This window comes from Aythya fuligula, chromosome 1, assembly GCF_009819795.1.
Source record: "Aythya fuligula isolate bAytFul2 chromosome 1, bAytFul2.pri, whole genome shotgun sequence".
Taxonomy (NCBI): Eukaryota; Metazoa; Chordata; class Aves; order Anseriformes; family Anatidae; genus Aythya; species Aythya fuligula.
The window spans coordinates 115,094,281-115,107,329 of record NC_045559.1 but is presented as its reverse complement, the minus strand read 5'-3'; the positions used below and the strand labels follow the sequence as shown (position 1 = coordinate 115,107,329).

General features: G+C 42.9%; 1 protein-coding gene across 3 annotated transcripts in view; it reads right to left on the bottom strand.

The window, feature by feature from the left end:
- The window catches only part of SLC37A1 (solute carrier family 37 member 1), a 36,462-nt gene extending 23,935 nt beyond the window's left edge, over nucleotides 1-12,527 (bottom strand). For 2 of the 3 annotated variants that reach the window (XM_032207399.1, XM_032207401.1), the window contains exons 1-8: nucleotides 12,465-12,527; nucleotides 12,008-12,062; nucleotides 8,775-9,034; nucleotides 7,074-7,155; nucleotides 6,037-6,163; nucleotides 4,022-4,100; nucleotides 3,039-3,174; nucleotides 696-772 (exon numbers count right to left, since the gene is read on the bottom strand). In XM_032207399.1, coding sequence (XP_032063290.1) covers nucleotides 696-772; nucleotides 3,039-3,174; nucleotides 4,022-4,100; nucleotides 6,037-6,163; nucleotides 7,074-7,155; nucleotides 8,775-8,830 — 557 coding nt within the window. In that variant the 5' untranslated portion in view covers nucleotides 8,831-9,034; nucleotides 12,008-12,062; nucleotides 12,465-12,527. Of the gene's footprint in view, nucleotides 1-695; nucleotides 773-3,038; nucleotides 3,175-4,021; nucleotides 4,101-6,036; nucleotides 6,164-7,073; nucleotides 7,156-8,774; nucleotides 9,035-12,007; nucleotides 12,117-12,464 lie in introns of those variants that run through there. The other variant, XM_032207400.1, reaches the window with a different exon arrangement.
- Nucleotides 12,528-13,049: the final 522 nt, after the last annotated feature.

Below are 13,049 nucleotides of genomic sequence, written 5' to 3'. Positions count from 1 at the left end.
TATCTACAATGGACACCACTACAGCAGCATTTTATTGCTACAGGCATCATCCATTATCAGAGACAATGAATTCAGCACGCAGCTCTCACAAAATTTATGGAAAGTTTCTGTGTGGTATGACAAAACAAGCATTATGAGTGACCTCTAGTTAGGATTTTTTAAAAAAAGATGGATTTAAAGAAAGTGGATGGATTTAAAGAAAGGTTAAGTCAGCTGCCACATCTATTTTCCTTTTTAAACTAAATTTCAAGTTTTTGTAAGTGTGTTAGGGAAAAGATATTAGACAAAAAGATATTTTTAGAGCTATAGCCTAACAACTGCTTTGAAACACAAATGAAAACACAGGAAATTCTATATTAAAAAGGCACAATTACAGCCTTTATTAAAAGTGGATTTAGATTGATGATATTTGCAAGAATTCTTCTTAATTCAATTCCAAAATACTTCCTCTGAAAAAATAAACATCAGACTAAGGAGCCACCAGAGAACACTCATTTGACATGACAGAGAATATTTCAAACCGCTGTGCAAGCAAACCAGCATAACAAGGATAACTCCTCTCAAGGATCCTCCTAACTGCGTGTTTTATCCCCAAATCACTGAAGCAACATATAGATACTTAAACTGACTATAATATTACAGCCCCAAAATGCGTTGATTTGTACTTCCAAAACTTTGGATTACGGATTATTTACCTTCCTTTTCCAAACCAGTTGCCAATACATGTAACGACACTTGGCCAGCCAGTAGTTTGCACCAACCCATTAGCTATCTGAAAGTATACAGAAATAATAATAAACAAACATACCCAGTATTAAGTCAGGTTCCTACAGAACTCCTGCTGGGTGCTGTGCTGGGAAAAGGAAGCCTATGCAACTGCTTTGAATTTAGAAACTTAGTACGGGAGTTTCAAAAGCATTCTTTTCCAAGAAACAAACAGGTTACAGTATTTCACAGATATTCTTCCCTCTACCTAAATATTTCCAATTATTTTATGATGTAAAACACACCAAAAAAATAAAACAAAAACACATTTCACAGAAACTTATCCAAAAACACATTTCACAGAACTGAACAGACAAGCCAATTCCCTTTATGATAAGAGCTCTATAAAGCTTTGCTCGGTTTGAACATATGGCAAAGCACGTTTGCAATCAAAGTGAAAAAAAAAAAAAGCTTTAGGGCAGACTGGACAACTGAACATTCGTTTAAAAATGATTAAAAGACATATGCAAATAAACTGAGAGGAGAAACTTAACGTCCTGTATTCAGGCTGAAGTGAGAACTATTTCAGCCTGCACGTTGCAAAGTTCGTAAGGAAATCCTAACTCAACTCCTAAAAAGCTCCCTATGTATAATTACACGTTAAAACAAAGATGACAGCATAATAATTCACACGTACAATGAGCATTTACCAGTTAGGCTGGTGGTGTGAGGCTGTCCTTTGCATTACAGGATTTGCTGTCCACATCACGTGGTGCAGCATTGTTAGGCTCACTTAGACAAACCCTAAGGGTGCTAGCTCTGGTCTTGGAAACCACATAAGCCTTGGGGGCAGTGACATGGTTAAACAGATGACTTAGTGAAATAGTTATTAAAGCTTTCAGGGCCCAAGTTAGTATCGCTGCGTGTCATGTCGCACAACGCCATGCAAACATGCCAGCTGTGAAAGTGCTACTGAGATAACGCAAAGAAAGCAGCAGTGCGAGGTGCAGACCTGTTCAAAATGACTCAAATGCTAGTCATGTCCTAAATGTCCTAGTCACGACCGGGTCCTGCACCTGGGGCGCAATAACCCCAAGCAGAGCTACAGGCTGGGAGAGGAATGGTTGGAAAGCTGCCAGGCAGAGAAGGACCTGGGAGTGATGGTGGATAGTCGGCTGAATATGAGCCAGCAGTGTGCTCAGGTGGCCAAGAAGGCCAACGGCATCCTGGCTTGTATCAGGAACAGTGTGACCAGCAGGGCTAGGGAGGTGATCGTCCCCCTGTACTCAGCTCTGGTGAGGCCGCACCTCGAGTACTGTGTTCAGTTTTGGGCCCCTCGCTACAAGAAGGACATCGAGGTGCTTGAGTGGGTGCAGAGAAGGGCGACGAAGCTGGTGAGGGGCCTGGAGAACAAGTCCTACGAGGAGCGGCTGAGGGAGCTGGGCTTGTTCAGCCTGGAGAAGAGGAGGCTCAGGGGCGACCTTATCGCTCTTTTTAGGTACCTCAAGGGAGGCTGTAGCGAGGTGGGGGTTGGCCTGTTCTCCCACGTGCCTGGTGACAGGACGAGGGGGAATGGGTTTAAGTTGAGCCAGGGGAGTTTTAGGTTAGATGTTAGGAAGAACTTCTTCACTGAAAGGGTTGTGAGGCACTGGAACAGGCTGCCCAGGGAAGTGGTGGAGTCACCATCCCTGGAAGTCTTCAAAAGACGTTTAGATGTAGAGCTTAGGGATATGGTTTAGTGGAGGGCTGTTAGCGTTAGGTTGGAGGTTGGACTCGATGACCTTGAGGTCTCTTCCAACCTAGGAAATTCTGTGATTCTGTGATAAATATTTGTGTGATGCCTGATTAGATCTGCAAGTGCTCTGAAAAATCCCACGCGATGAATTTTCATTACAGGAGCTGCCTGTTCTCAGCCACACGAAGGTGGGAGACTTCATCATTAGCAGCATAAATGTAATTTTCCTGCACAGAAAGCCAGGATGCGTCACTCAGGTCTTGGCAGACTGACAGAAATAAATACATTTGTTTTAAAACTCTCCCACATTTAAGCTTGCAAAGATTTGATCAATGATTTGACACAGATTGAAACACTAATTTGTTTTCAAAGATTTCTTCCATTAAAAAAATAAAAACAACATTTTTTTTTAAATAAAACCTGGGGTGATCCACTCAATCATTTCCGACTGTTGTCAATGGCAATGTATCCCAGCCTTCAGATCTTCCCATCTAACCACTAATCACAATTTGCAACTCAAAAGAAAAAAAGAAAGAAAAACAATACAACACTAAAAAACACCATGGAAACTCAAGTGTCTAGGTAACATTGTGCCTACCTGGGCCATTATGTAAAACCACAGGTTATGTATATTATAGAAATAACCCAATCCAAACATTGCAGTGAAGAGTCCGCTGGCAAGCATTCCAACTGTCAGATAGTAGCGGATAGGTAGCCGTTCTCCTATTATCCCACTTGAAATGTGGAAGGGAAGAAAAAGAAAAGCTATAATTAAAAATGAGATCACACCCCAAGCTTTCAGGAAGAAAGAATATTTTGTGCTGCTTAATTCAGGTTGAGGAAAAACTTTACTGGTAGTTCATTTTTTTTCCTCACAGAAGCAAATGTTTTTTTTAGCAGTTGTTACAATAAAGCAGCAAACATTTCATGTTCATGAACTGACAAGTGCTGTCATCTGCACAACCATCTTTCAGGGAGCTACTCACCTGCAACACATTGGAAGTGACTACTTGGAGAATTATTTTCCCAATGACCCATAATATCTGAACCCATTTAAAGTGAGACTTACCTCCGTTGCTAATGACTTTGGTTATGAAAGGTCCCACTTTTAGTGAATCAAAAGAGGCATCTCCAAGTGGGAGTTAATATTGTACACTTTATGATGGGTTTGATGCATTTTTATGAGGTGTCTGGTACTGTTCTTCGACTACAAAGAAAGCCAGGACAGTCACCTTTGTCCACATATGCACGTTTGACACAGATAAAGTCTGGGGATATGTATCCTAGCTCCAGTGCAACATGAAGGAAGACAGGCTAGACCACAAGCTGGAAAGCTTTGCTGTATAAGGCAGTCAGATGGGGGTAAAAATCTTTCTACATACCAACAGGTATGCTACCACTGGGAACTCAGGATTTTGCATTTTTTTCCCCAGCAACTAGCACAGAAATGGGAGAATGACATCCAAGTTCTCATTCTCTCCATCAGAAACTTTACAATCAGAGAGGACAACATTTCAGAAGCAGTACAGCCACCTATGTTGATAGTGAGTGATAAAGCAGCCTTTCGAGAGGGAGATTTACCTTAAGTACATTCCAATTGCATATGCACACAGGAATGAGTAATCCAGTGCTCCCAGTAACTGCTTGTAGTTATTCTTATCTAAGAATACATTTTCAAAACAAATCATCAGTCTAAACATAGCAGTAACTTGCCAACATTTTTACATAATATAGGAAAAAAAAGTTAGTGAATATGCATTGACATTTAATTTTAAATGGACACTTTTAAAAGGCACTTAAGCGTGCATTATGCAAAACGCATTTAACAACAATAACAAAAATCTACAATTTATGCTGTTATCTGTAATGTATTAGGAACATATTGCTAGGCACACTCTTAATTCCACTTTATTCATTTGAGTTGTTAGGAAAGAAGAAACAGCAGTTATTAACAAGGTCCCCTCTTCTTACAGCTCCTTAGACAAAACAAACAAATAACACAAAACAAAGCCCTAAACTTTAAAGGGCCTTCTTAAAAGCACAGTGGAAAGATATGTTTCAAATGTGTGGTCCTAAAAGCCAAAACAGCTTAAATAATCCATCATCATCCAGGCTTTTGAGTAGTCATCTTAATACAATTTATAGAATGGTTAATCTTTCACATTTCAATCTCCAAATTCTCACGAAGCACAGTGATAGAAGTATTGTTTTTGTTTGTTTGTTTGTTTTGGTTTTTAAATAATAACGTCCAGCTCTGTACAAGAAATGACCATAATTACAGCAAACAGCACTTGGAAGAGGCAGGGATGCAGCAGACGGGACTCCACCCAGTTAGAAACACCACGTCTAGTCTCAAGTGACCTGAGCTCATACCAAGACAGACAATTTGCAAGGAGCCACAATTTCCACTGACTTTGAGAATAAAAGCAAAGTTATTAAAACATTCCCCTTTCAGTGGTGCTACCAGCTTGCCAGTTATGCTGAAAGAACAAGTCTAGGGCACATCCCGAGGGGCAGCTTTGCAATAACACGTGTGTTCATGGAAAAAAGAAGGACATGAGCTCAGAAGTTTTCAAAATTAAGAAAGCTAACTAGTGGTTTAGACAAGCAAGCGCAGTCTCCCCTTGGTCAAGAGGCAAGAAACAGCAATCAAGTTTTACTGCAACCCAGAGCATTCGGAAAATGTGTGGAACTACACCATGTCAGTATACTGACTACCTTGCAGCAGGCAGTTAATACGTAGAATTCTGTCCACAGAAAACCAAGAGCTCAGATCTCTAATTACCTTGGAAAAGAGGGGGATTTTTTTTTTTTGTAATTTCATAATTAAAGAACAATTAGAATGGATTACTGATTGCCAGATAGACTGGAGTGAACTAGCACACTGATAGAATGGACCACTCCACTCCACTGATGTTCTTGGCAGAGATGAAAGTGTCAAGGAATGATTCAAAATCTCTATTAAGTTCAAATATAATGAAATTTGAAGTTACTTTGTAAGGAACTTCACTTTTTTTTTTTTTTTTTTTTTTTAAGTAAAAGACCAGGTTTATAAGTTAGCAACTCTGTTCTGTAATAAAGTGCCACATTTTTTTTTTTTAATTTTTTAAAAATTTAAGATTTTTTTAAAAAAATGTTTTTAAAAAAAAAACATTGCAAAAAAAAATCTTTCTGGCAGAGAGAGTCTCTGAAAAGTTCCAGTTTAGATAAACACTAAGTAATTTCATTTAAATTACTGCTGAACCTTGAACTAACACAGCAGAAAATCATAATGATTTATTTTATTCTGTCCCCTCTTCTTCGTTAATAAACATTCTAAAGACATATCTAAACCTCTACATAGCCCCATTTACTGACTGAAAAGTGTTCTACTGAACTCAAAGCTCTAACAGGTAAAATAACATCAGTTTTTTAAGCAGGCAAGACATTAAGTCTTGACTTAACTTGCTTTGGAAAAACTAATGACAACATTGGAAAAAACACCCTTCCCATATACACCTGAATCCCTCCACATAAGAAGGATAGGAAGAGACAGATAACCTAATTACTGATATCAGCACATGGTTATGGAACAAAAAAGGAAAAAAACGCCTTACCAAATGGTTCCCAACCACACTGAGATGCATTAGATGGCTTTTTGACAGGCTGAATCTGGGCAGCATATTCTCTGTAGGAGCTGAGCTCAACTTCATGCGAAGCAGCACAATGCTTATGCAGCTCTCCCTGATATAGAAAGGAAATTTGAGACTGAAAATTTACTCATGATAGAACCCCATTAAACTCCATTCAGCAACAAAATTAATCATTCTAGTTCTACATGAACCTGTGTCAAATCCACCGAAACCAGTAAAATTGTAAGTCATTAATTGCTTGGTATTTTGCTGAGTGAAGCCACCATTACGTCTAAAAGCAATCACCTGGCCAGTAATATGCTACAGTGAATTGGTGTTTCTGACACTGCAGGATTTCAAAATTAGTCACTAACATCAAGCTATTTTGCCCATTTTTACTCATCAGTTATATATAACCACCCTGGGGGATTTGATTTGTGTTTGGTAAGTTACAGATGCATGAGATTAGAATAATAATAATTAAAAAAACAGGTATAGATAATATTTTGTCACCAGCTTCACTGAGAACAGAAGTGAAAAAAAAAGAAATCCCATGGAGTGTGCAGCAACGTACAAAAAATCCCAAGTGTATATACAACTATGAATACGATGCTCAACAGCACTTGGAACAGTCTTGTAAACGTCGGTAGAATTTTATCGTATTTAACTCAATTTTATCACATTTAACTCATCAGTTACAAGAGCCTTTCTCAAACATAAGAATGTCAGGCTGTAAACTCTTACATGCCTAGAGTTTAGATTAATTCACATGAATAGTCTCAAGTGTAGGCATAGCTGTTCCAAAGAATAGAAGTACAAACAGTATTTTAGGAGCGGTGTCACTGACGTTTACTACGTAAATGTCACTGTGTGCCAACTTTATCAGGTTTTCATCTTTAAAACCATTCCAAGTTAAAGTTTAACATTGTCTTTCACAAAAGAAAGCACTGAAAAAGAAGACTACTTCCTCTTCTGATAACAGCTGAAGGATGTTTAAACAACGACATAGCAACCTTGCTTACCTTAACTATACTGATAGGTTTCCTTGATAGATGGAAGCTGGCATACAAGAAGAAGGTGAGAGTGAAAATGAAGGCTCTATACCTATAATATAAAAAATAGATACATATTTGAAAATGATTTTATTTGGATTTTACTGCTGTTACATACAAATGTTACACAAGTCATTTGTAACCTTGGAATAGTTTAAGAACTTTTCTCATGTTCTCTAACAGCCAGAACCACCCTAGCAGTAGTACTGCTTTAGAACATCTGCTCCGGCTTTGGAAGGGAGTTTCGTGATGTACAAACATGGACAGGAGTTTTGTGATATACTACAGAGATAATCTGCCTTGTTTACAACCTTTCTTTGCGAGCTACTAAAAGGCAGTTCAACATTAAACACAGTCAGATCTCATTTTTCACAGTCTCACCCAGGTTTCTGCTACAATTAAGACATAAGTGATGGCTGAGTTGTCAATTTAACTCCTGTGGATTATTATTCATTTCTTTCCTTACTGCTTTGTGGATTTTTGCTTTATTTTTGCCTTCCTCTGTATCAACAGAAATCAACCTCTTCTAGAGACTGAGGTACAGACATACACTGACAGTGTGTACTGGAGCACATGAACATAATTATCCAGCCTTGGGATTGAAAGGACTTTTTCCCCTCACACCTTGCTGGCACCCTTGTTTTTTTTCCTGCAGTTCATCTGAACTATAAGAGAATCTCAAACTCCCTGCCACTGCAAGGGTTAGGCAAAGACAGCAAACTAATCTTGTTTGATCGGTTTGATCTCCTTAAACCCTCCCTGTGTAAGGAGAGTGTTTTGTGGATTTCTACTTTTAACAATACAATGGGATCAGAGCAAATCTACTGTCTCCTTCTAGCCTTGATCTTAATGTAAAAATCAGCAAATAAAACCACATACATACATACACCAATCTGATTCCTTAGTATGGTCCCTAATTATTAATTAATCTTCAATCATTTTCTGCCTAATAAACTTCTATGTAACAAGTGTTTTGTCTTATAGTTCAGGCATACTCACAAAGACACTAAAAAAAAAAAAAAAAAGGTGGGTTAAGTGAGTTATCCTGTGAGCTGGGTTATTCATTCCCATTACTGTAGGCATCTTCATGAGTGATAAAAACACAATGACTCTGTCCTTGCTGCTTTACTAAATAAAGTATGTGATAAATTGTTCCAATGGGAATTGCTTGGTCCTTCATTTGTTTTTTGTTACTCACACACAATTTACTCAGTATTCTCTCTCCAAAAGAACAAGAACCAATGCCATCCACCTTCAAGGATTAACTTTCAAAAGCATTTAAAAAAAATATTACAGTAGCAAGAACTAAGATCATAATTCTAAAGGTCTGTATCACACATCAGTTTATGGGGAAGACTATGTACTTCTTATTAATACAAGAAGGCTAATCTTGAGAATCCCCCTCAACTATGAGTTTGAAAGCAGAATGATGAAATTTATCTTCTCAAATGCACAACTTGAAAAGGACAAAAGAATTTACTGTCTAGCACACTTGACAAATACTTCTATAACAAATAAGTATTTCTCACGTTTTACAACTGACTACATTTTTTTTGCTGTATATACCCAGCGATGAAAAGGCAAAAACAGAGCAAGGCAACAGAATCATCTTCCCCAGACACAAACTCATATAATCTAAAATAAAGAGCAGCACCATACTTGAAGACTTACCACTGATCTCGTGAAAATGAAGTGATGAAGCGAATCCCAGGAGGAAGCTGAGCCATCTACAGCTGGTATCAAATTTTAGGCGACACGATTACGCGCTTGTGAAAATGTTAGCTGCTGTTCAGAACGTGTAGCAAAGATCCTCCCCGAGCCGTGCAATTGTAGGCTGTTCACAAACTCGGAAGATCTCTCTTTAGATCCTTTTCTTTCACCTTCAGTCACTATGTTTCCAATTCTTTACCCTGTTTCTGTTAATTGCTGATCTGTAAATAAGAAAAGCTGGTAAGTAAATATTCTCATCAAGGTATTATAAAATTTTCTAATCACAATATTTCAACTGCAATGACCTATTCCAGATAAAAGCCATTACCATAACTTCTAGATATCAAAAGTGTAATGGAGAACTCTAAGCCAGGAAAAATTGCAGCCTTCTCTGAATTTTATCATGGATAATCTATTTTGAGAAGCAAGCACAGGATAAGGTAACAGGGGCAGAAGGAAAAGATGCACTTAGAACATGATTCCAAAGCCTGCTGACATCAAAACATTGCTTTTGTCCCAGAAAAGAGTACAAATAGGTAATTATCCACCTTAGAAAGATCTATTTTAACATATCAGAAACATCCATGAGGCTGAAATTTGCTACAAAGGTGACTGTAGTGTTTTCAGCCCAGAACAGAGAACCCTCTAGCTTGAGGTCCGGTGTGGCTGAACGATGCTGCCAGCAAGACTTGACCGGCACTCCCTCCTCCAGCCTGATTCCCCTGTCCCAGTACCAGTGCTGCACAAAGCACCAAATCGTCAGCAAACTTGGAAAAACAAACCAAAAGTTTCCCCATCAGCTCACCCAGGGGTCAGGCAGCACAAAGGAGAAGGCAGGCTCGCGTGTAGATGCGACATGCAGGGAAACTGTGAGACCACGGCAGCATTGATCCAGTTTGGTTTAAAACATCAAAAGGTTCCTCCTGCTTCTTCAAAATCTGGCCAAAACCCCTCATCAGAAACAAAAACGCAGTGTATCCTTTATTGCAGGTACTGCAACAGGAACTGGCTGCAGTGACTTCGCAGCAAGTCTTGAGTCAGCTGTAAGATGACAAAAGGCGCTGTGGGCAAAGGGAGTGCCTGCAACCCATGCCAGCAAACCGAGCCTCCCTGCGTGCCAACAGCAGAGCCCTCCCAGCAGGATGGTAGATGACGTACGAGGTAGGACTAGGACCATCAGCAGCAGTCTCCCTGACCAGGATCAGCACCGTAACCCCTACCCTGCTGGCAGCACAGCTAGCGGGCTTCAAGACAGCTCCAGCCACTGCCACGCTCCTGGACCAGCTCCCCCGGCAAACAAGGGGAAGCGAGCTATAGGGAAACCTCCTCTGAAGTCAACACACTGGCCAAAACTAAGGGTCTGTCCTAACCTGGGAATTTTAGAGGCTGTTACATGACAGGGAGATGAATGAGCCTCTCTCCTCTCCTCTATTGCAGAAAGCAAAGCTGATTGTCTGTCCGCAGCCAGCTGAGTGACAACACTGAACAGGATTCTGTTGTGTCAAAGCTGGCAACTTGGAAACTTCAGTATCCACACAGGCTTTTTCCTGTTAAGCGGGAGAAGACTACCACCTCTTCACCTAACAGACTATCACACCAAAAGCCCAAGGGTCTGGTCCTTTATGCAGACACATATTTTTGTCATACCTTTAATTTTTCAGTGTCCTTGACATCTCCCTTCTCCGGAAGCGAATAGACCTGCTAATCTTGTTCGGCACGTTCCACCTCCCCCCCCTGCCCTGAATCAGACTGTGCAATTAATCAGCAAACCCCGTAATCATTCCCACCTCTCCTGCCACGAGTTTCCTATCTCTTCTCTGTGGCTGCTAGGGCTAGGGAGAGTATAACCTTACCTTTCACCCCTCATCCAAGCCCAACCATAGCTTCCCACCTCCCTACGTGCCAGACCTTGCAGCCATGCATTGATGGTCCAAACGGCTGATCTATCAGAAAACCTGCCCTGAGAAACAGCTGATCCAACAGAAGACGTGAACTCACTCTGCAGCCACCAAACTGCTATTTGAAGCAGCAGGAGCATAAAGACAGGGGCTGCAGGTGGCACCGCAGCAATGGCTAGCTGTCACATCAGCTGAATTTCAAACTAAAAAATGCCTATCGGTCATTTCATGTTTGGTTGAAGTAAACTCTGGATAGCTCCAGTGGGAGAAGAAATGCAGGAGGAAAAAAGAGGTGGGCACGACCAGCCACCACAGAGCAGCTTCTTCCACCCGTAGCACACCTGTTTCAGAATCCCAACCCCACCTCCTCTCTCAGTTAACTCAAACAACAGAGCTATTATTTAAGTGACCTTACTCTAAGTGAGGGGGCAGAAATATTTACTGGGAAAAAAAAAAAAAAAAAAAAGCAAGAAGCTAGCAAAATAAATAAATAAAGAAGATATCTTAAGCCCCTTCAAATGGTTCCCTTTAAATATAATGGGATAAGGCAATCGCCATCACAGAAAAGGAATTGTTTAACAGGTTACTATTAGGTTACTATTTAACAGCTTTAGTGTAAACAGTCTCAAAAAGACTTCACCCATCTCATAAAAGGTTTCATTGCTAGGTGTTCGCAGGAGGCTGTGCACCTGCTGCACAGCGCATATTCACACCCCCTCCTGCTTTTTCTAAAAACCAAACACCAAAAAGCACACCACCACCAACCACCTCCTGACTCCTTACTGTAAATCCAGAGTCCGGAGGCCCCAGCAGTCCAAGGACTGGACTATCAGCAGCCTTTCGGGAGCTACACCCTAACTCTACTTGGCAGGGGGTGATTTCATCTTATCTTCTGCAGGCGGGGACGCAGACACTGGTCTTACCGTGTCTGGAAAGCATTGCATGACCCAAGCTCTCAATTACTTCTCAGCTCCATGTCTCCGTCCCCTGTAACTCCACAAGCTCCCCTGCCGTGCAGGTTGTGCATTTATTGACAAATAAATGTAACACAGTGAAGAAACTCGTGGCAGTAAAACTGGTGAAGGCGTTATTAGGCACACATCCTGCTGCGGCCACAACAAATAACCAGGGCGCCCTTTGTATTTCGGTTTCACTAACGAAGGCTGAGGACGAAATTCAGCCTCTTGACGTGGCCTTTCATTTTCGGTACCCGTTTCACCTGATGGCAGGCGAGCAGTCTTGCTTCCTCCTGCCACGCGTGAGGCGACGCTGCCATCCTCTGCGCCCTGTACTTACCTCCCAAACTTCACGCTGCTCCTTCAAGGCGTCCCACACGAAGCTCAGCTCCCCCCTGTTGGGGGAAAACAGGGTCATTTGGGACCGGCTTTTCCCGCTGAAGATGCTTGAAAACCCTTGACTCCGGGTGCTGGGAGGCACCACACGAAGCTCCTTCAGGTCCTCACGGGGGCAGGGGCTGCAGACGTCCTGAGGCACAGACCTCAGGCGCTGGACCCCGCACCCCAACCAGCAGCACCCCGACCCGCTGGGCTCTCCGGGGAGCAGCAGGGAGCCCGGCCTGCCTCATGCCGGCCTCAGGCCGAGGCAGCGGCGGCACCGGGACGAGCACAAAGGCGCGGCGGGGGCACGGGCGCCGCCTCCCGATCGGCCCCCGGGGGGGCGCGGCAGGTGGACGGCACCCCCCCCCGCTCCCTCCCGGTCCCCTCCGTGTCCCTCCCGGTCCCTCCGAGCCTACCCTCCGCCGCCTTCCTGCTCCGTGCCCGAGCCCACAGCGGCCGGGCGAGGCTGCCGGGCCGCCCGGGCCCCTCCCCGGAGCTCCGAGCCGAGCCCAGCCATGCCGGGGGGAGCTGAGCGCCCCGCGGCGGCAGGGCGGGCACGGCCCGGCTCGGCTCGGCTCGGCTCCGGGCCCCGCTCAGGGCCCTGAGGGGGAAATGGAGCCCCCCCCCAACCCCCCGGGGCAGGCTGGTTCGGGAAACTGACGGGGAAAATGTGGGGCTGCCGCCGGGTTTTGGGGTTTGGTCTGAGGAGAGGGAAGGGAAAGCATGGAGGAAGGTCCGTGTGATGTGCCGTCCCCGGCTTGCAGGGGTGGGAAGCTCGCCCCTGCTCTGGTGGTTTCATCGCTGGGCAGCCCAGCCTTTCTCCCTTCAAATAGCGAGGGCAAGGGTCTCAGGGTTACACTGCACCATTTCAAATGCCTCTGGGTGCTGCTTTCCTGCTGCTTTCCTGCTTGTCGCCAGCAGATGTTGGCTCCTGCTCAGGCTCACGGCTATCTAGCTGTGATCTGTGAGTCCTGAAGCTGAGGTTCAAAAAAACAACACAC